This window comes from Cetorhinus maximus, chromosome 13, assembly GCF_964194155.1.
Source record: "Cetorhinus maximus chromosome 13, sCetMax3.hap1.1, whole genome shotgun sequence".
In the NCBI taxonomy this organism is placed as follows: Eukaryota; Metazoa; Chordata; class Chondrichthyes; order Lamniformes; family Cetorhinidae; genus Cetorhinus; species Cetorhinus maximus.
The window spans coordinates 72,704,824-72,728,235 of record NC_135891.1 but is presented as its reverse complement, the minus strand read 5'-3'; the positions used below and the strand labels follow the sequence as shown (position 1 = coordinate 72,728,235).

General features: G+C 43.9%; 1 protein-coding gene across 3 annotated transcripts in view; it reads left to right on the top strand.

Moving 5' to 3' along the window:
- Positions 1-17,669, top strand: part of ttll9 (tubulin tyrosine ligase-like family, member 9) — a 118,060-nt gene extending 100,391 nt beyond the window's left edge. For 2 of the 3 annotated variants that reach the window (XM_078556318.1, XM_078556320.1), the window contains 3 exons: positions 8,910-9,023; positions 14,300-14,418; positions 17,203-17,669. In XM_078556318.1, coding sequence (XP_078412444.1) covers positions 8,910-9,023; positions 14,300-14,418; positions 17,203-17,270 — 301 coding nt within the window. In that variant the 3' untranslated portion in view covers positions 17,271-17,669. Of the gene's footprint in view, positions 1-8,909; positions 9,024-14,299; positions 14,433-17,202 lie in introns of all 3 variants that reach the window. The other variant, XM_078556319.1, reaches the window with a different exon arrangement.
- Positions 17,670-23,412: the final 5,743 nt, after the last annotated feature.

Below are 23,412 nucleotides of genomic sequence, written 5' to 3'. Positions count from 1 at the left end.
ATGCAAGGAGGCTTGAAGGGGCTTTGGACAGGCTAAGTGAATGGGCAAGAACATGACAGATGGAATATAATATGAATAAGTGTGAAGTTATCCACTTTGGTAGAAAAAACAGAAAGGCAGAGTATTTCTTAAATGGTGAAAGATTGGTAAATGCTGATGTCCAAAGGGACCTGGGTGCCCTTGTTCATAAGTCACTAGAAGCTAGCATGCAGGTGCAGCAAGCAATTAGGAAGGCAAATGCTATGTTGGCCTTCATTGCAAGGGGATTTGAGTACAGGAGTAAAGATGTCTTGCTGCAATTGTATAGAGCCTTGTTGAGATCACACCTGGAGTATTGTGCACAGTTTTGGTCTCCTTATCGAAGGATGGATATGCTGGTCATTGAGGGAGTGCAGCAGAGATTCACCAGACTAATCCCTGGGATGGCAGCATGGCCTTGTGAGGAAAGATTGAGGAAGCTGGACCTGTATTCTCCACAATTTCGAAGAATGAGGGGTGACCTCATTGAAACTTACAAAATTCTTAAAGGGCAGGATAGGGTGGATGTTGGTAGGATCTTTCCCCTGGCTGGTGAGTCTAGAACCAGGGGTCACAATGTCTTAATAAAGGGCAGGCCATTTAAGACAGAGATGAGGAGGAGTTTCTTCACTCGGAGGATGGTAAATCTTTGGAATTCTCTAACCCAGAGGGCTGTGAAAGCTCAGTTATCAATAGATTTCTAATTATTGTAATAAGTATCAATGACATGAAGGGATATAGGGAGAGTGGGAAAAAAATGAGTAGTGGTAGAAAATCAACCATGATCTGTTTGAATGGCAGAGCAGGTTCAATGGGCCAAATAGCCTGTTCCTGCACCTATGTTCCTACGTTGTGAAGAGAGTGAAACTGTTTTCACTAGTAATTGGTAAGGGATTGGAAGGTTTGGGATAAATGCGTCCATGAACTACTATATTTCTAAAGTAAAAACAGAAAATGCTGGAAAAACTCAGCAGATCTGGCAGTATCTATGGAGAGAGAAACAGAGTTAATCTTCAGAGCTACAGAGAAGTAGGAATGTGATGGATTTTATACTGTTTAAGAGGGGGTGGAGCAGGTGGAACAAAATAGAAGGTCAGGGATAGACGGGAGCTCAGGAGAGATTGACAAAGATATTCTGGACACAGGACAAAGTGAGTGCTAATGGTAGTGTTAAAGACTAAAGAAGGTGCTGATTGTGGCATAAAGGTAAGAAAGCAGAATGTGTTGATAGCAGAACAAGGGTCAGCCCTCTGTGAAAGCACAGAATAGAAACAAGTGACAGATGGCCCTGTGGGGAGTTGGGGGAAAAAGGGAAAAAAAAATACAAATTAAAATTTAAAAAATTGGTTAAAAAAAGGTACAGATGGAGGAGAGAGTTCATGGTCTGAAGTTATTGTTGACTCTGTAAGGCTGTAAAGTGCCTAATCGGAAGATGAAATGCTGTTCCTCCATTTTGTGTTGGGCTTCACTGGAACATTGCAACAGGCCAAGGATGGACATGTGGGCATGAGACTTTGAAAAAGTACTGCTCATCTCTCAAACAGGATTTCTTTCTGTCTTTCATCCTGTTCACCTTCATTGCTTTCCATTTCCCTCCTGGTGTTTACCAAAACTTGGTTTCACAGCCACATTTCCTTCCTCAGAGACTGTTTCTGTTCTTGACTTACCCCAAATGGATTCCAAATGAAGTTTCCATCCCTCATGATTTGAAACCGCCCAGGATTACAGGTATCTCTGGGACATACTGCGCTCCTCGGACTGCTGTTCTCGCAGCAGCCTGAGACCAACTCTCAGAGCCATGCACCGCCATATGAACACACTCGACCTCTCTCTCCAATAGCACCGACTCACTGTATCTCAAAGCTGTCCCTGTCCCCAGTTTCATTTTATCCTTCGTCTCATCCAATGCCTTACCAAGAAACTTGATTTCTTCCTTTCAGGTTTTAAGGAACGCAAGCTCCAACAACTTATTGATACGAATGCCTATCCAGGACCCTCCACCCCTTCCCGTCCCTCTGACCCCATCCCTTCTTCTAATCTTACCCTTTGCCATATATTCACTATACCCTATGACTTCCCCCTCTCTGATGCTGAATGTTCTGTACTTAGCAAAGGAGTCCGTTTCATCCGCTTAATCTTTCACCTCAATGAATTTCGGGCTCAGCACGATTCTGAACTTTTCTTCTGTCACATTCATCTCTAGGCTTACTTCTTTGGGCAGGAGTTCTCCCCATGTTCAATGGATCCTTTCATCCACCTTCAGTATTCTCCCTCTACCTGGACCCCTCCCTCTGGCCTCTTACCTGCTCTTGATCTTTTCATTGAGAACTGTCGGCGTGACATTGACCATCTTAATTTCACTGTTCCCCTCACCCACCCCAACCTGTCTCCTTCTGAACTTGCTGCACTCCATTCTCTCAGGTCCAACCCTGACTTTGTTATCAAGCCTGCCAACAAGGGTGGTGCGTTGTTGTCTGGCACACGATCAGTGAGGGAAGACAGAGGCCGAGTGAGTATATTTGGGAATTTGGTTCAAAGTGGGAATTTGGTGCACAGGGGGAAGGAGGCACTTTAGGATTAGAGGTGTTTTTTTACAAAGCTAAATTAAACATTTATTAACAAAAGAAAAGACTTGAAGCACATACATAAGTCTACAAATTACTACTATAATAACTCCTAAATCCCCTAATTAATCTGGCTCCCAGTTACACCTCCGTTAAGGCAACAGTATAACAAAATATAAGTTTAACAGACCCAGGCAAATCATACAATACCCTGGACAGTGGTATTCAAAGTGAGTTTCTTAGCTTTGGTTCCTGTAGACAGCAACTTGATGCATAGAAGCTGGAGGCTTTTCGCACTTGTGTTAGATCTTAGAATGCCTTTCTCCTTACACAAAACCTTTATACATGTTTCTCCCTCTTTAATGTAAATTCCATTGTTGCAATATGCCTTTGTAACTTAACTTTTCTCATAATGTAAACCTTTCATTGTATTCATATTATCAGTAACCTTTGGGGAAAAATAAATATTTTTGGCTTAGCTTCTTTTAGCTAGGTGTAACACCCTACCATCTCTTTGAAACTGAAACTAATTTATCTAAAAATGCAAATGTTCCTCACACCTCACATTCTAAAACTTCAGCCATGTTCATGTATTAATAACTCCAGACCAGCTGTTTCCAATTCAGTTAAATTCCACCCCCCCCCCCCCCCCCCCCCCAACACACACCCACACAGAGAAACTAATCCAAACCCCACTATTAACCTATCTTTACAATAGATCACAACATTATGGAAATTATTATATTTTCATGACAAAAATTCAGATGGGCAAAGATAGCCTAAATGAGGAGTACATTAAATGTTTTCGGGATAGTTTCTTAGAACAGCATGTTCTGGAGCCAATCAGAGAGCAGGCTATACTGGACCTGGTTTAAAGCAAAACACTTCGGATGCTGGAAATCTGAAATGAAAACAGAAAATTCTGGAAAATCTCAGCAGGTCTGACAGCTTCTGTAGAGAGAGAAACGGAGTTAAGGTTTTGAGTTTGTATGACCCTCCCTCAGCGGGTACCAGACCTGTATTGTGCAATGAGATGGGAGTAATGATTTTGTCGTGAAGGCGCCCCTAGGTAGCAGTGACCACATTGGAGTTTACATTCATTTTGAGGGAGAGAGGAGTGGGTCTGAGACTATGTTTTTAAACTTAAGGGCAATTATGAGGGCATGAAAGCTTAGCTGGCTAAAGTGAATTGGCAAATTAGGTTAAGGGATAGGTCAATAGAGATACAGTACCTAATATTTAAGGGAATATTTCCAAATGCACAGAATGGATACATTCCAACAAGTAAGAAAAAGCCCAAGGGACAGACACACCATTCATGGTTAACTAGAAAGGTTGAAGATAGTATCAAATTTAAAGAAAAAGTAAATAATTGTGCAAAGATAGGTGGCAGGTCAGAAGATTGGACAGAATAAAAGGAACAGCAAAGAATGACTAAAAGGCAAATAAGGAGGGAAAATTAGCGTATGAGAGAAACCTAGCCAGAAATAAAAAAACAGACAGTAAGAGTTTTTTTTTATATTTAAAAAAGAAACCATTTAACAAAATGAGCATTGGTCCTATAGAAAGTGAGTCTGGAGAATTGATAATGGAAAATAAGGAGATGGCAGATGAATTGAACAGGTATTTTCCATCAGTTTTCACTATAGAGAATACAAGTAACATCCCAGAAGCAGCTATAAACCAGGAAATAGAAGTGGGGAAGGAAGTCAGGAAAACTACAGTCACCAGAGAAGTGGTACTGAGTAAATTTTTGGAGCTGCGGCTGACCAGAGCCCAGGTCCTGATGGACTTCACCCTAGAGCCTGAAAAGAAGCGTCTAGTGAGATAGTTGATACACTGATTTTAATTTTCCAAAACTCCCTAGATTCAGGGAAGGCCCCATAGATTGGAAGATAGCAAAGTAACTCCACTATTCAAGAAGGAGGGAGACAGAAAGCAGGAAACTGCAGGCCAGTTAGCTTAACACCTGTCATAAGGAAAATGTTAGAAGCTATTATTAAAGAAGTTATAGCAGGGCACTCGGAGAACTCAAGGTCATCAGGCAGAGTCAACATGGTTTTGTGAAAGAGAAAAGGTGTTTACCCAACTTGGAGTTCTTTGAGGAAGTAACATGTGCTGCCGATAAAAGGGAACTGGTGGATGTGCTGTACTTGGATTTCCAGAAGGCATTTGATAAAGTGCCACATCAAAGGTTATTGCGGAAAATAAAAGCTCATGGTATGAGGGGTAACATATTGGTATGGTTGAAGATTGGCTGGCTAACGGGAAGCAGAGAGTTGGCATAAGTGGGTCTTTTTCAGGTTGGCAAGATGTAACTAGTGGCATGCCACAGGGATCAGTGCTGGGACTTCAACTGTTTAGAATTTATATAAATGACTTGGATGAAGGGATTGAAGGGATGGTTGCCAAATTTGCTGACGACACAAATATAGGTTGGAAAGTAAGTTGTGAAGAAGACATAAGGAGGCTACAAAAATATATAGATAGGTTAAGTGAGTGGACAAAGATCTGGCAAATAGAGTATAATGTGGGAAAGTGTGAAATTGTCTATTTTGACAGGAAGAATAATAAAAAAGAAGCATATTATCTAAGTGGTGGGAGATTGCAGAGCTCTGAGATGCAGAGGGATCTGGGTGTCTTAGTGCATGAATCACTCATGCAGGTACAGCAAATAATTAGGAAAGCTAATAGAATATTATCATTTATTGCGAGGAGAATCGAATACATAAGTAGGGAGGTTATGCTTCAGTTGTAGAAGGCACTAGTGAGACCACTTTTGGAGTACAGTGTACAGTTATGGTCACCTTATTTAAGGAAGGATGTAAATGCATTAGAAGCAGTTCAGAGAAGGTTTATCAAACTAATACCTGGAATGGATGGGTTGTCTTATGAAGAAAGGTTGGACAGACTAGGCTTGTATCCGCTGGAGTTCAGAAGAGTAAGAAGTGACTTGATTGAAACATCTAAGGTCCTGAGGGGTCTTGATTGGGTGGATGTGGAGAGGATGTTTCCTCTTGTGGGAGAATCTAGAGCTAGGGGTCACTGTTTAAAAATAAGGGGTCGCTCATTTAAAACCGATGAGGCAAAAATTTTTCACTCAGAGCGTCATGACTCTTTGGAACTCTCTTCCTGAAAAAGTTGTAGCAGATTCTTTGAATATTTTTAAGGCAGAAGTGGATAGATTCTTGGTAAGCAAGGGGGTGACAGGTTATCGGGGGTAGGTGGGTTCAGATTTCAGGTTACTATTAGGTCAGCCATGACCTTATTAAATGGTGGAGCAGGCTCGAGGGGCTGAATGGCCTACTCCTGCTTCTTGTTCGTATGTACTGACCTCTACCTTACTGAGACTGAGCGCGAACACTCAGACATTTCTTCCTACCTCCTTCTGGACCATGACCCCAGCACTGGACATCAAGCCATTGTTTCCAGGACTGTCACTGACCTCATCTCCTCTGGAGATCTTCGTTCCACAGCTTCCAACCTCATAGTCTCCCAATCCTGCAAAAGCTGCTTCTACCTACTTTCCAAAATCCACAAACAGGACTGTCCTGGTAGACCCATTGTGTCAGCCTGTTCCTGCCCCACAAAACACATTTCATTCTATCTTGACTCCATTCTCTCTCCCCTTGTCCAGTCTCTTCCCACCTACATTCACGCTTCCTCTGATGCCGTACATCATATCAACAATTTCCAGTTTTCTGGCCCTAACTGCCTCATCTTCACCATGGATGTCCAGTACCTCTACACCTCCATCCCTCACCAGGACAGTCTGAGGGCTCTCCGCTTCTTCCTTGAACAGAAGCCCGAACAATCCTCATCCACCACTCTCCTTCGCCTGGCTAAACTTGTTCTCTCACTGAACAACTTGTCCTTTAACTTATCTCACTTCCTCCAAATAAAAGATGTGGCTATGGATACCTGCATGGGCCCCAATTATGCCTGTCCTTTTGTGGGGTATATGGAACATCCCTTGTTCCATTCCTACTCAAGCCCCCTCCCACAACTCTTTTTTCAGTACATCGATGACTGTATCAGTACCACTTCATGCTCTCACCTGGACCTTGAAAAATGTATCGATTTTGCTTCCAATGTCCACCCCTTTCTCACCTTCATATGGTCCATTTCCAACTCTTCCCTCCCCTTCCTTGACCTTTCTGTCTCCATTTCTGGTGATAGACTGTCTACCGATATTCATTACAAACTCACTGACTCCCACAGCTACCTCGACTACAGCTCCTCACACCCTGCTTCCTGTAAGGACTCCATCCCATTCTCTCAGTTCCTTCACCTCTGTCACATCTGTTCTGACGATGCCACCTTCCAAAATGGCGCTTCTCACATGTCTTCCTTTTTCCTTAACTGAGGGATCCCCCCACTGCGATAGACAGGGCCCTCAACTATGTCCAATCTATCTCCCGTGCCTCTGCCCTCACCCCTTGCCCTCCCTCCCAGAGCCATGATAGGGTCCCCCTTGTCCTCACTTCTCACCCCACCAGCCTCTGCACTCAAAGGATCATCCTCCGCCATTTCTGCCACCACCAACCACAGTGCCCCCCATCAGCATTCCGTTAAGACCGTCCCCTCTGTGACACCCTGGTCTACTCCTCCATAATCCCCAACTCCTCATCCCCTTCCCACAGCACCTTCCCATGCAATTACAGAAGGTGCAATACCTGCTCCTTTACCTCCTCCCTCCGCACTGTCCAAGGACCCAAACATTCCTTTCAGGTGAAGCAGCATTTCACTTGCACCTCCTTCAATTTGGTATACTGCATTCGCTGCTCCCAAAGTGTTCTCCTCTACATCGGGGAGACCAAACGCAGACTGGGTGACCGCTTTGCGGAGCATCTTCACTCAGTCCGCAAGCGTGACCCAGACCTTCCTGTTGCTTGCCATTTCAACACCCTATCCTGCTCTCATGCCCACATGTCCGTCCTTGGCCTGCTGCAATGTTCCAGTGAAGCCCAACGCAAACTGGAGGAACAGCACCCCATCTTCCGACTAGGTACTTTACAGCCTTCCGGACTTAACATCAAGTTCAACAACTTCAGACTATGAACTCTCTCCTCTATCTTCATCCCCTTTTTCTTTCCATTTTTTAAATTTCAATTTTAACTTTTTATTTATTCATTTTTTAACTCTTTTTTTACCTAACCCCCAGCCCCCCCCCAATAGGGCCATATGTCACTTGTACCTATGTTGTGCTTTCACAGAGCGCTGACCCTTGTTCTGCTATTAACACATTCTGCTTTCTTACCTTTATGCCATGATCAGCACCTTCTTTAGTCTTTAACACTACCATTAACACTCACTTTTCCCTGTGTCCAGAACATCTTTGCCAATCTCTCCTGAGCCCCCATCTATCCCTGACATTCTATCTTGCTGCACTGCTCCACCTGCTCTTTAACAGTATAAAATCCATCACATTTCTATTTCTCGTTAGCTTTGAAGAAGGAGTCATATGGACTTGAAATGTTAACTCTGTTTCTCTCTCCACAGATGCTGCCAGACCTGCTGAGATTTTCCAGCATTTTCTGTTTTTGTTTCAGATTTCCAGCATCCACATTATTTTGCTTTCATTTTAATATTTCTAAAGTGTTAGCTGAGAATTGTTGAAACATGTGTTAAAATGATTTTTGCATTGGTGAATGAGAAGCTGAATGTTGAAGATTATGTTTGTGTAAGTTTGTTCAGCATATGTCAACTGCCCTTCAAAACCTGACCCCCACCCTTCCCTAGGGCACCTGATCTCTTTCCACTCAAAAATTCCAGACTTATCTTATTTCAATGTCCATGGTGTTGTCTTTGTGGGACAGCTTGCAGTCCACTACTGAGTCCTGGAGCTGCCAGGACTGCAAGGACAGAACTTCTGGAGGGCAGAAGTCCCAGGCTGAGCTTGTTAAGGCTACCTGCAGCATAATATTGTCGCGGGGCAGCCTTTTTTGAAGTTAGTTGGTTTGTGACTCAGTTTTCTACTGAGGGTGCGTAATATGCACCCGCCCCACCGTGCCCCCCCCCACTCTAAAATCCCCCTATGTTTGCTAGGAAGGGTTAGAATGACTATCCTTCTGATGCAGTATCAGCCTGAATAGACTGCCTGTGAGGGTTTGTTTCTTCTGGCCAGTGGTCAGTGCCTGTGATAACCCTGTCCTATGGCACTAGAGAATCACCAGCTGAGTATCATGGGCTTTGTGCTGTCACACCCTGCCCTTATTACTCTTGTGTTCCCTTGCCCTGCTCTGATCTGCCGATTTCTCTCTTGTTGCATACATATCCTCCCCATGTCATCCAACAAATATATTTAATGTCTTTCTGTTTTGTAAGGTGGCTTTTGGAGGTGAATGCTTCTCCTTCACTGATAGCCAGCAGCCAGGAAGATTATGAGCTGAAATGCCGTTTGTTGGAGGACACAGTGCATGTTGTAGACATGGAAGGAAGGTGAGTGAAAGAAGACCTTGTATTTATATTGGCTCTCCCAAGTCCTCAGATCACCCTAAATGAATGGCTCTCTTGCGAAGTTGTTTTGTAGTCAAATGCAGCAGCAGGGTTGTGGCCATTTGGCTGTGGGTCTGGAGTCACATGTAGGCCAGACCCAGGTAAGGATGGCAGATTTTCTTCCCAACGATCGAATGTTAGTTTCAAGGTCACCATTACTGAGGCTAGCTTTATATTCCAGATTTATTAATTGAGTTCAAATTCCACAGCTGCCGTTGTAGGATTTGAACCCATGTTCCCAGACCATTAGCCTTGGCCTCTGGATTGGCAGTTTAGTGACAATACCACTATGTCTCTCACTAATGAACATTTCACTGTTTTTTGGTGATTGGCTGAGGGAGGGAGGTGGGCCCAACCAACAGGAAAATCCCTGAAAATCTTCAAGAAAAGGAGCAATTTTTTAACATCCAGCTGAGCTGGAAGATGGGGCTTTCCAACAATTCAGCTCTCTTAGTACTGCACAGGATTGTCAGAAACTATTACATCAATCCTGTGGTATGTAATAAAAATAAAAAACTACTGCGGATGCTGGAAATCCAAAGCAAAAACAAAATTACCTGGAAAAACTCAGCAGGTCTGGCAGCATCGGCGGAGAAGAAAAGAGTTGACATTTCGAGTTCTCATGACCCTTCAGCAGAACTGAGTGAAGTTAGGAGAGGGGTGAAATATAAGCTGGTTTAAGGTCGGGGGCGGGAGGGAGAAGTTGGGGGGGTGGGTGTGATTGTAGGGACAAGCAAACAGTGATACAGATGATCAAAAGATGTTACAGACAAAGGAACAGGGAGGTGTTAAAGGTGGTGATATTATCTAAGAGAATGTGCTAATTAAGAATGGATGGCAGGACACTCAAAGTACAGCTCTAGTGGGGGTGGGGTGGAAAGACTGACAGGGTATTATAGTTATAGATTAAAAATAATGGAAATAGGTGGGGAAAGAAAAATCTATATAAATTATTGGAAAAAACAAAAGGGAGGGGGAAGAAACGGAAATGGGGGTGGGGATGGGGGAGGGAGTTTAAGATCTAAAGTTGTTGAATTCAATATTCAGCCCGGAAGGCTGTAAAGTGCCTAGTCGGAAGATTGAGGTGCTGTTTCTCCAGTTTGCGTTGGGCTTCACTGGAACAATGCTGCAAGCCAAGGACAGACATGTGGGCAAGAGAGCAGGGTGGAGTGTTCTGCATCTTCTGCGTGGGCATGGGGAGGTGCCATAGGTGGGGGTTGAGGAGTAGGGGGTGATGGAGGAGTGGACCAGGGTGTCCCAGAGGGAACGATCCCTACGGAATGCCGCTAGGGGGGGTGAAGGGAAGATGTGTTTGGTGGTGGAATCATACTGGAGTTGGCGGAAATGGCGGAGGATGATCCTTTGAATGCGGAGGCTGGTGGGGTGATAAGTGAGGACAAGGGGGACCCTATCATGTTTCTGGGAGGGAGGAGAAGGCGTGAGGGCGGATGCGCGGGTCCACTCCTCCATCACCCCCTACTCCTCAACCCCCACCTATGGCACCTCCCCATGCCCACGCAGAAGATGCAACACCTGCCCCTTCACTTCCCGTCTCCTCACCGTCCAAGGGCCCAAACACTCCTTTCAAGTGAAGCAGCATTTCACTTGCATTTCCTCTAACTTAGTCTACTGCATTCATTGCTCCCAATGCGGTCTCCTCTACATTGGAGAGACCAAACGCAAACTGGGTGACCGCTTTGCAGAACATCTGCGGTCTGTCCGCAAGAAAGACCCAAACCTCCCTGTTGCTTGCCATTTTAACACTCCACCCTGCTCTCTTGCCCACATGTCTGTCCTTGGCTTGCTGCATTGTTCCAGTGAAGTAGGCACTTTACAGCCTTCCGGGCTGAATATTGAATTCAACAACTTTAGATCTTAAACTCCCTCCCCCATCCCCACCCCCATTTCCGTTTCTTCCCCCTCCCTTTTGTTTTTTCCAATAATTTATATAGATTTTTCTTTCCCCACCTATTTCCATTATTTTTAAATCTATAACTATAATACCCTGTCAGTCTTTCCACCCCACCCTCACTAGAGCTGTACTTTGAGTGTCCTGCCAGCCATTCTTAATTAGCACATTCTCTTAGATAATATCACCACCTTTAACACCTCCCTGTTCCTTTGTCTGTAACATCTTTTGATCATCTGTATCACTGCTTGCTTGTCCCTACAACCACCCCACCCCCCAACTTCTCCCCCCCGCCCCCCGACCTTAAACCAGCTTATATTTCACCCCTCTCCTAACTTCACTCAGTTCTGCTGAAGGGTCATGAGGACTCGAAATGTTAACTCTTTTCTTCTCCGCCGATGCTGCCAGACCTGCTGAGTTTTTCCAGGTAATTTTGTTTTTGCTGTGGTATGTAATGTTGGAACAGGAATTAACAGTAATTGTTGAGAAATGGTAAGGAAGTGTTATCAGTCAGAGACAGTGTTCTGAAGCCTTCCCCAATGTACAAATAAACAAATGTGTAAGCTGATAACGTCCTGAAGGTAACTGATTGGTACACAGTACTTGAGATTATGGAAGGGACTGAGCTGAATACAACACTATATAATGACATGAAAATACCCCAAGCATATTCAGCTTCCTAAATGGGAGTAAGGGATTGAGCCTCCCAATCGTGGATCATTAACACTAAACAGCCCTTTTTTTTTAACTCATTCATGGGATGTGGGCATCGCTAACTAGGCCAGCAATTATTTCCCATCTCTAGTTGCCCTTGAGAAGGTGGTGGTGAGCTGCCTTCATGAACAGCTGCAGTCCATGTGGTATAGGTACACCCACAGTGCTGTTAGGGAGGGAGTTCCAGTATTTTGACCCAGCAGCAGTGAAGGAACGGCAATATATTTCCAAGTCAGGATGGTGTGTGGCTGGGAGGGGAACTTTCAGGTGGTGGTGTTTCCATCTATCTGCTGCCCTCATCATTCTAGGTGGCAGTGGTCATGGATTTGGAGGCTGCTGTCAAAGGAACTGGTTTGAGGGATCAGGTCTGGCTCCTGGCTTTCAAGTAAAATGGATATAGGGACCCTGAGACTCCTGACCAAGCACAGCCTTTGTCAATCTCTAAATAAGACTAATTATGGCATAAAAAAGAAGTCAGCTCCTTCACAGGGGCCACATTGTACTCTGTAGCAGTTCCATAGATTCCACCTCACCCATTAAGATCAATATTGTTGCCAAACCCAGCAGGTTTGAATAGACTCCAGTGTGCATCAGATGTCCTGACCAGTTTCTCAATTCCGCAATGGAGAGCTCCTTCCCATATGCCATGGCAAAAGGCACTCCAAGCCTGCATTGAGGGCCTTGAGCAACACTTAAATCAGATGTGACCAGAGTCTTGGTGAGACCCATGGGGCTGAGTTCCTCTGGAATGGTTCCTGCAGGTTGTAAGGTAGAAAATGTCACGCCACTATTTAAAAAGGGAGGGAGAGAGAAAACAGGGAACTACAGACCTGTTAGTCTTACACCAGTAATAGGTAAAATGCTAGAATCTATTCTAAAGGATGTGATAAATGGACACTTGGATCATAATGATCTGACTGGGCACAGTCAGCATGGATTAGCGAATGGGAAATCATGTTTGACGAACCTGTTGGAGTTTTTTGACGATGTTACAAACAGAATTGATCAGGCGGGTAGTGGACGTAGGTGGACTGGATTTTCAGACGGCTTTTGATAAAGTCCCCCACAGGAGGTTGATTAGCAAAATTCAAGCACATGGGATAGGAGGTGATATACTGGTGGGATTAAGTATTGGTTAACAGGCAGAAAACAGAGAGTAGGAATAAACAGGTCATTCTCACGTTGACAGGCTGTGACTAGTGGGTACCGCAAGGATCAGTACTTGGGTCCCAGCCGTTCAGAATGTATGTCAATGATTTGGATGTGGGGACCAAATGTAATATTCCCGAGTTCACGAATGACACAAAGCTAGGCAGGAATGTGTGTTGTGAGGAAGGTGCAAAGTGGCTACAGGTGGATTTGGACAGACTTAGTGAGTGGGCAAGAACATGGCAGATGGAATATAATGTGGAAAAATGGTTGGAGGGACAGATATGCAGAGTATTTCTTAAATGGTGAGATTAGAAAGTGTAGATGTACAAAGGGCCCTGGGTGTCCTCATCAATAAGTCTTTGAAAGCTAGCATGCAGGTGCAGCAAGTAATTAGGAAGGTTAATGGTATGATGGTCTTTATCACAACAGGATTTGAGTACAGGAATAGCGAAATCTTGCTTCAATTGTATAGAAGCTTGGTTAGACTGCACCTGGAGTACAGTGCAGTTTTGGTCCCCTTACCTCAGAAAGATATAGAGGGAGTGCAACGAAGGTTCACCAGACTTGTTCCAGGGATGGCAGGACTATCTTATGAAGAGAGATTGGGAAAACTGAGTTTCGAAGAATGAGAGCTGGTCTAATTGAAACCTACAAAATACTTAAAGGAATAGACAAGGTAGATGCAGGTAAGATGTTTCTCCTGGCTGGGGAGTCTAGAACGAGGGGACACAATTTCAAAATAAGGGGGAAGACACTTAGGGCGAGATGAGGAGAAATCTCTTCACTTAGAGGGTTGTGAATCTTTGGAATTCTCTACCCCAGAGGGCCATGGGAGCTCAGTCATTGAATATGTTTAAAATAGAGATTGACAGATTTCTAAATACCAATGATGTAAAGGGATAGTGTGGGAAAAAGGCATTGAAGTGGATGATCAGCCATGATTGTATTGAATGGCAGAGCAGACTCGAATGGCTGAATGGCCTTTTCCTGCTCCTATGTTCATATGTCAGTGGGGTCACAGTGGAGCGGAACAAATACCTCGAAGATTGACTTGAAAGCAGCTGCTGAGTCACACTGACAAAGGTGCTATCTCCTCTACCAATGTGGTGAAAGTGTGTGTCTGCTTCCTGACTGCTATTTTGAGACCTTAGTAGGCTTTCTAGCACCTGAGAAATGTGCACTACATGGCACAAGTCCTAGCCACAGAATCCCCAACATACTCATTGACTCTCAAGTGAAACCAATGGTGTAGAGGCTTTGTTAGCTAATTCTCAGTCAGGAATGATGCACAGAGGGGAAGCAGGGGAAAAAGACGATGCAATAAAAACCCCAAAGGACAAGATGGAAGTGTTAGTGAACTCGTGATGGAACATATCCCCCAAAATGTTTCTCATGAAGGAGAACCTTTGTTCTTTATTAACGTGCCATATACTTGACATGACAGACTATCCGGGAAGGAGAAACAGATTGGAGGATTTGACCTCATATGGAATGATGGCCCGGTTTATAGTGACGATGGGAACTTCGATGGAGGCATCAATCTCATTGCTAACACTCACTTGGGTAATAGCACAATGGTATTCCTTCTTCCTCTTATTATTGCTGTTTTATTTTATTTTGCATTTTTAGAAGGTACATAAATAGCTTTCCTTTCCATCATTGAATTGGGTGAAATATCATGCTGATACGCGTCATGTTAGCCCAAACTTGAGGGACCACAGTTGTGGCTGGAGAGGGGTTAAGGATTTTATAATCGACTCAGATACAGAGCACAGACCAGAGCTTAACATCAGTGCAGCTTTTACCTCAAAGAGTGTTGCCCATGGGCAGGTGAATACAGCAATAGAGATCCAGACATCATCCTCTGACATCCAGTTGTAATTGACACAGCAGGGTTAGAGAAAATACTGCACCAGGAGATTGTAAAGTGCAAACCTGTGCCCAGAAATATGGCAATCTTCTAAGGGTTTCACTGGGTGACACAGGGTGGTATTACTGTAGATTGTTCAGCAATTTATAAGTTGCAGACTGCGGCGTGATCCAGAGAATTTTCAATCCCAGGAAACTTTGGAAGTTGAGACAGCTTGGCACGATACAGAAACGAAAAGTAAAGGAGTATGAACAGCTTTGAATGGGTAGGGAGTTTATTACTACAATACATAGAACAATATTAACAACATTGAGAGAGTAGGGAAATTGTTACCGTAATAGCACAATATTAACAGCATTGAAAGGGTAGGGAGTTTATTACTGTTATAGCACTGTATTAACAAGTGTGAGGGTAGGGAGTTTATTATTGTAATAGCACAGCATTAACAGCATTGAGAGGGGAGGGAGTTTATTACTATAATAGCACAGCATTAACAGCATTGAGAGGGGAGGGAGTTTATTACTATAATAGCACAGCATTGAGAGGGGAGGGAGTTTATTACTGCAATACATAGCACAATACTAACAACATTGAGAGGGTAAGGAGTGTGTTACTGTAATAGCACAGTATTAACAGCATTGAGAGGGTACAGAGTTTAATACTGTAATAGCACAATATTAACAGCATTCATGTTCATGACCTATGCATCTGAGAGACGATTCATCACCTGCTTTTCTGGCTGTGGTTTGCACAGATTTCTACCTGTAAACCGAATAATCAAATCCACTAATTCCCTGCAACTGGAATGCCGTTCTTTACCCACTTTCTTCTCTGCATTACCCTAGCGCATTTTTGCCTGAGGCTCTTGGATTGCACCAATGAATTGCAGATCCTCGACTGATACTCCTGCATTGCCCCAGTGCATTGCACATCTTCGTGGTTGCAGCCACTTCGTCTTTCCATGTCATCTCTCTTTAGGGCAAGGCACTGTTGAAGAACTCCAGGGATAACAGCTCCTGCCACTCTACCTGATTATTAGTCCTGGTCCCCTTTCTTACAGAGGCCCACTCTCCCCCACCAGATATTGGAGTCTCCTCTCCCACTCTCCCCTCCATCTTTCCATTCTCTAATACATCTCCCATTAAACGTTTCCCTCCTAGACATTCAGATATGAGGCCAGTCACTCACTAAGGCTGACCACTCCAGCCCTGGGAGCATCAAGCAGATTGTGGTTATTGCAGACAAAACTCTCCAGAACTTGGCTCTGGGATGTGAACATCTCCTAACATCTACAATGCACCAAGTTTTCCATCTTTGTGTAACTTCAGTGTTAAGCTTGTTTGGGTTAAGTTTGCCTAATGCACTGAGTCATGAAACAATTGTTCGTTACATTTAGCAACTCGTATTCTAAACTGCTTTGTATAATTAAATCAGGTTGATTGAAGTCTCCCATTAAAATAACTTTCTTATTCTCACACACCCTTCCATCTCTTAATTGTTTAAACTGTCCATTTTATACCAACCTCTTTGTGTATAACAATCCTCAAGTGTTAGTTTGGATTATTTTGTATTAGAGATGGCCAACCAGAGTTGTTTATTTGTAACTTTTTATCTCCCACAGAATCAACTACTTTTACCACCCAAATCATTAATTCACACCTCCCCATTTTAAATCTAAAATTCAATGTGTGAAGAATTCCAGGTTAATAGGACAATCCTCTTTACCACTCTGCAAACAATAATGCATCATGAATCACTGAATTGTTACAACGCAGAAGGAGGCTATTCGGCTCATCGTGTCTGGCTCTCCAAATGAGGATTTCACTGAGTGCCATTCTAAACTGCCATCCCCTTCTGAACAATCTACAACTCATAACCTTGGATTCCTTCTCCAACTGAGAGATCATCAGCCCTTCTTCAAATCCTACAAACTGTTTCTATTCCAGAATCCCACCTCATTATCTCCTTCTGAGTTCTTCTCCTTTTTCATTTACTGTCCTCTCGCCTCAAGGTTTTCTCACTGGGCCACTGGGTGACTGGCTCATGTCCATTCCTCGTGTTTTATCTACACAATGACTATTGGCAGCCATTTTGGCTGTAGAGAGCATCATGTTCTATATTGCTTCTGTCGTTTCTCAACTTCCAAAGATACAGGGGTCACTGGGAAATGATTAGGTTTGAGAATAGTCATGACTGAGATTACCCTTGATTACCTACACAAGAAATTGGAGCAAGAAGACGCCAATATTGCCCTTCAAGGCTCCTCCTACAGCCATGCTGGGTCTGACGAACAGACTGGGAATTGAAACTGGGACTTTCTGCTCTGCTGGCTCAGTCACATGATACCTTGACAACTGAATTATCAGGCAACTCTCTCTTTTATGTCCATTAATTCTGACAGCTCCCGTTTCTCCTCAATAACTGTCCCTTGTTGATGACTCCAACCTATTTCTCATTTGGTTGTGTTTTATTTACAGGTTGCATCAATGACAGGAAGAAGCAGTTGTGGCATCTCTTTAAACCCCTGATTACACAGAAGAAATAGCAGCAGTGAGCAGTGTTGTAGGAACTGATGAAGAATCCATACACTGTGGTAGCCCCTGTCCCACATGGGGTAGCAACCTGTACCTAAACTGGAATACAGGCCAGGGCAGCCTGTCTGCAAATGTTCATGTGTCCCTGTTTACCAGTCTGTACCCTACCCTGCATCACACTTCAAGAGTATATCTAATCTCTGAAAGACGATAAAGAACCATATGCTTTTTTATATTCTGCAGGCGACTAAGTTCCATTTCACTGCAATTACCCCAGGTTGTTGCTGTTGCTCACTGCAAAGTGTTAGCTGATTGGAAACACTCAGTATGGCCTTCCTGGGATAAGAATGGATGATCACTTAAGCCTGAACATATTGGAAAAAGAAATAAAATTGTCTAAGGAGGATCACATGGAAGCTTCAGCTGCAGAATGTAACTGGGAAACAAAGCAAGGTTTCTTCCAGGAATGTGGGGCACTCGCTGTTTGTGGAGGGAGGGTAGTATTGTGTCCAGGAGTCAGCCTGTACCTAAACTAAACCACACCTGGGCACATCTTAGACCAGTTACACTTCATGGCACACTTTGGCATTGCCTTGTTCTCACTGCCCTTGTCTGGTGTTAATGGAACAGTATAACAGCCTCAGAATGGAGTGGGTGGCCTTCCCACCTCATTAACACTCGAGGTTTTGAAAGGGGCCTCTGACTATGTGCCCAACTCAATGCCTGTTTCAGGCAATCAACACCTTTTAATGTGGGGATTGAATCAAGCAACATGAATCAGACTCTGAATCCCAATTTTGGTCAGAGTTGCACAGTGCTCACTCTGACCAGCTCCACAAGCGATGGAACAGAAGAGGCCCACGAAAGCTAAGTGTTGAGGCATTTTGATGGACCCCAGGACCTCAGATTGCACCCAAGTCCTAGGTGGCCAATCACCACAATCTATTGCTGTAAGGCCACAATCTAGCCCCTCTTGTGCATTATTTTCAGCCCTTGTGCTGATACTGAACATCTCAGTGGGAGAAATGGTATCTACGTTTTGTTTCAATACTGTGGCTCTAGTTGAATGTATCTCAGGTTTTGTTTTGTTTTGTTTGTATTGTTAGGGGAAGGTTGTGTCTTACGAATTTAATCAAATTTTTTCAGGAAGTAACAAGGAGGACTGATGAGGGTATTGCAGTGGATGTTGTTGACATGGATTTTAGTAAGGCTTTTGACAAGTTCCCACATGGCGGACTGGTCAGGTAAGTGAGATCCCATGGGATACAGGGGATGGTGGCAGGCTGGACCTAAAATTGGCTCAGTAACAGGAAACAAAGGATAATGGTCGATGAATGTTTTGGCAAATGGAAAGCGGTTTCCAGGGGTGTTCCACCGGGCTCAGTGTTGGGGCTCTTGCTGTTTGGTGTATATATTTTTGATTTTGATTTAAATGTGGGAGGCATGATTGGGAAATTTGCAGATGATACAAAAAATTGGCCACGTAGTTGATAGCGAAGAGGATAGCTGTCAACTTCAGAATGATATCAATGGTTTGGTTGAGTGGGTGGAAAAGTGGCAGATGGAATTCAATCCAGAAAAGTGTGAGATAATGGGGAGGGCAAACAAAGCAAGGGAATACTTAATAAATGGGAGGATATTGGGAGGGGTTGAGGAATTGAGGGACCTCAGTGTGCATGTGCACAGGTCCCTGAAGGTGGCAGGACAGGTGGATAAGGTGGTGACGAAAGCATATGGAATGCTTTCTTTTATTGGATGAGGTATTGAATACAAAAACAGGGAAATAATGATGGAACTGTATAAAATGCTGGTTAGGCCAAAGCTGGAATTTTATGTACATTTCTGGTCGCCATATGACAGGAAGGACACAATTGCATAATTGCAGAGGAGATTCAGAAGAATGTCATTAGGGTTTGAAAATTGCAGCTGTGAAGAAAGATTGGGTAGGCTAAGGTTGTTTTCCTTGGAACTGAGGCAGCTGAGGGGTGCACAAGATTATGAGGGGCCTAGATGGAATAGACAGGGATGCCCTTTTTCCCCTAGTGAAGGGGTCAGTTACCAGAGGGCACAGTTTTAAAGTGATTGGCGGGAGGATTTTTAAAAAATATTCGTTCATATGGATGCGGGTGTCGCTGGCTATTTCAGCATTTATTACCCACCCCTAATTGGCCTTGTTCAGAGGGCATTATTCAGAGCCAACCTCATTGCTGTGGGTCTGGAGTCACATGTAGGCCAGATCAGGTAAGTACGGCAGATTTCCTTCCCTAAAGGTCATTAGTGAATCACACAGGCTTTGTGGTCATCATTAGACTTTTAATTCGAGATTTTTATTGAATTCAAATTTCACCATCTGTCGTGGCGAGAGTTGGAACCAGGTCCCCAGAGCATTACCCTGGGTCTCTGGATTACCAGTCAAGTAACAATACCACTGTGTGACCTTAGAGGGGAAATGAGGAAACACAAAGAACTGTCTTGCCTCTGTCAAAAAAGAAATGGGAGCAATGACCCTCTCTAGATCAGTGCTCAGTGTGACACACCGTAAATCAGGATAGTGCAAAGTGTGACATACTGAAAATAGGACAGTGATCAGTGTGAAGCACTGCAAATAGGACAGTGATTAGTGTGACACATTGTAAATCAGGAGAGTGCTCAGTGTGACACACCATAAATAGGACAGTAATTAGTGTGACACGTTGTAAATCAGGAGAGTGCTCAGTATGATGCACTATAAATCAGGACAGTGCTCAATGTGACTCAGTTAAAATCAGTAACGTGCTCACTGTCACACATTGTAAATCAGTACAGTGTTCAGTGTGACACACTGTGAATCAGGATAGTGCTCAGTGTGACACACTGAATCACAGCAGTGCTGAGTCTACACACTAAATCAGGACAGTCTGACACATTGTAAATGAACACGGTGCTCAGTGTGACACACGTCAATCAGAAGGGTACTCAGTGTGACACACTGTAAACGGAAGACTCTTCACACTGTAAACCAGAAGTGTTCAGTGTGACACACTGGAATGAAGGCAGTCCCCAAAGTGACATACTGTAAATCAACGCACTGCTCATTGTGATGCACAGTCTTTCAGGACAGTGATTAGTTTAACACATGTGAATCAGAACAGTTCTCAGTGTGACACACTGTAAATTGGGATAGTGCTCACCGTGACATTGTACAACAATACCGTCTTCACTGTGACAGAATATAAACGAGTACAGTACTCAGTGTGACACACTGTGAATCAGTACAGTGCTCAGTGTGACACGCTGTAAATGACCACAGTGGACAGTGTAACACACTGTAAATCAGGACAGTGCTGATTGTGGAAAATTGTAAATCAGGACAGTGCTCAGTGTGGCACACTGTAAATCAGGATAGTACTCAGTGCGACACACTCTAAATAAGAGCAGTGCCCAAACTGGCACACTGTTCATCAGAACAGTGCTCAGTGTGACACACTATAAAACAGGACAGTGCTCAGTATGACACAATGTAAATCAGAACAGTGCTCAGTGTAACACACTGTAAATCAGGACAGTGCTGAGTCTGACACATTGTAAATAAACACAGTGCTCAGTGTGACACACTGTAAATCAGAAGAGTGCTCAGTGTGACACAATGTAAATCAAGACAGTGCCCAAAGTGACACGCTGTGAATCAGGACTGTGCTGTGCCTGACACACTGTAAATAAACACAGTGCTCAGTGTAACACACTGTAAATCAGGATAGTGCTCAGTGTGACACACGTCAATCAGGACAGTGCTTAGTGTGACATACGTCAATCGGAACAGTGCTCAGTGTGACACGCTGTGAATCAGTACAGTGCTCAGTGTGACACAGTGTAAATAAACAGTGCTCAGTGTGACGCGCAGAGAATCACAGCAGTGCTGAGTCTGCACACTCTAAATCAGGACAGTGCTGAGTCTGAAACATTGTAAATAAACACAGTGCTCAGTGTGACACACTGTAAATCAGAAGATTGCTCAGTGTGACACAATGTAAATGAAGACAGTGCTCAAAGTGACACACTGTGAATCAGGACTGTGCTGTGCCCGACACACCTTAAATAAACACAGTGCTCAGTGTAACACACTGTAAATGAGGACAGGCTGAGTCTGACACACAACAATCAGGACAGTGCTCGGTGTGATACCCTATAAATCAGGACAATGCTCAGTGTGACACAATGTAAATCAGGACAGTGCTGAGTTTATACACTGTAAATCAGGACAGTGTTGTGTCTGACAGATTGTAAATAAACACAGTGCTGAGTGTGACACACGTCAATGAGAAGAGTGCTCATTGTGACATACTGTAAATCAGAAGTTGCTCAGTGTGACATGCTGTAATTAAGGACAGTGCCCAAAGTGACATACTGTAAGTCAACGCACTGCTCAGTGTGATACACTATCCTCCAGGACAGTCCTCGGTGTGACACACTGTAAATGAGGACAGTACTCAGAATAATGCACTGTGAATCAGGACAGCCCTCACTGTGGCAAACTGTAAATCAGAGCAGTGCCCAAACAGGCACGCTGTAGATCAGGACAGTGCTCCGTGTGATGCACTGTAAAACAGGACAGTGCTCAGTATGACACACTGTAAATCAGAACAGTGCTCAGTGTGACACACTGTAAATCAGGACAGTTTTCAGTGTGACGCATTTTAAATTGGGATAGTGCTCACCGTGACATTGTAAAACACCGTGTTCACTGTGACAGAATATAAACGAGTACAGTGCTCAGTGTGACACACTGTGAATCAATACAGTGCTCAGTGTGACACACTGTAAACGACCACAGTGGACTGTGTAACGCACTGTAAATCAGGATAGTGCTGATTGTGGCAAATTGTAAATCAGGACAGTGCTCAGTATGACACGCACTAAATAAGACCAGTGCCCAAACTGGCAAACTGTTCATCAGGACAGTGCTCAGTGTGACACACTGTAAAACAGGACAGTGCTCAGTATGACACCATGTAAATCAGAACAGCGCTCAGTGTGATACACTGTGAATCAGTACCGTGCTCTGTGTTACACACTGTAAATAAACAGAGTGCATAGTCTACGCAATTTAAAAAGAAAAGCATGCAAGTACACATCTTAAAAACGGGGGGTCGATATAAAACGAAGACACGTCAAAACATGCGTCGTCGGGTCTCTGACAACACACCCACCCTTATTGAGTCAGTTTATTGTTCCAAAGGTTTTGTGTCACATGACAGGCAGTGAATCACAGCAGTGCTGAGTCTGACACATTGTAAATAATCACAGTGCTCAGTGTGACACACTAAATCAGGACAGTGCTCAGTGTGACACAATGTAAATCAAGACAGTGCCCAAAGTGACAGGCTGTGAATCAGGATTGTGCTGTGTCTGACACACTGTAAATAAACACAGTGCTCAGTGTAACACACTGTAAATGAGGACAGGCCGAGTCTGACACACAACAATCAGGACACTGCTCAGTGTGACACACATCAATCAGGACAGTGCTTAGTGTGACACACTACAAATCAAGACAATGCTCAGTGTGACACAATGTGAATCAGAACAGTGCTGAGTCCATACACTGTAAATCAGGACAGTGTTGTGTCTGACAGTTTGTAAATATACACAGTGCTGAGTGTGACACACGTCAATGAGAATAGTGCTCAGTGTGATACAATGTGAATCAGGACAGTGCTGAGTCTGACACACTGTAAATAATAACAGTGCTCAGTGTGACTCGCAGTGAATCACAGTAGTGCTGAGTCTGCATACTCTAAATCAGGAGTGCTGAGACTCACACATTGTAAATAAACAGTGCTCAGTGTAACACACTATAAATCAGAAGAATGCTCAGTGTGACAGACTGTAAATCAGGACAGTGCTCAGTGTGACACAATGTAAATCAAGACAGTGCCCAAAGTGACACGCTGTGAATCAGGATTGTGCTGTGTCTGACACACTGTAAATAAACACAGTGCTCAGTGTAACACACTGTAAATGAGGACAGGCCGAGTCTGACACACAACAATCAGGACACTGCTCAGTGTGACACACATCAATCAGGACAGTGCTTAGTGTGACACACTATAAATCAAGACAATGCTCAGTGTGACACAATGTGAATCAGAACAGTGCTGAGTCCATACACTGTAA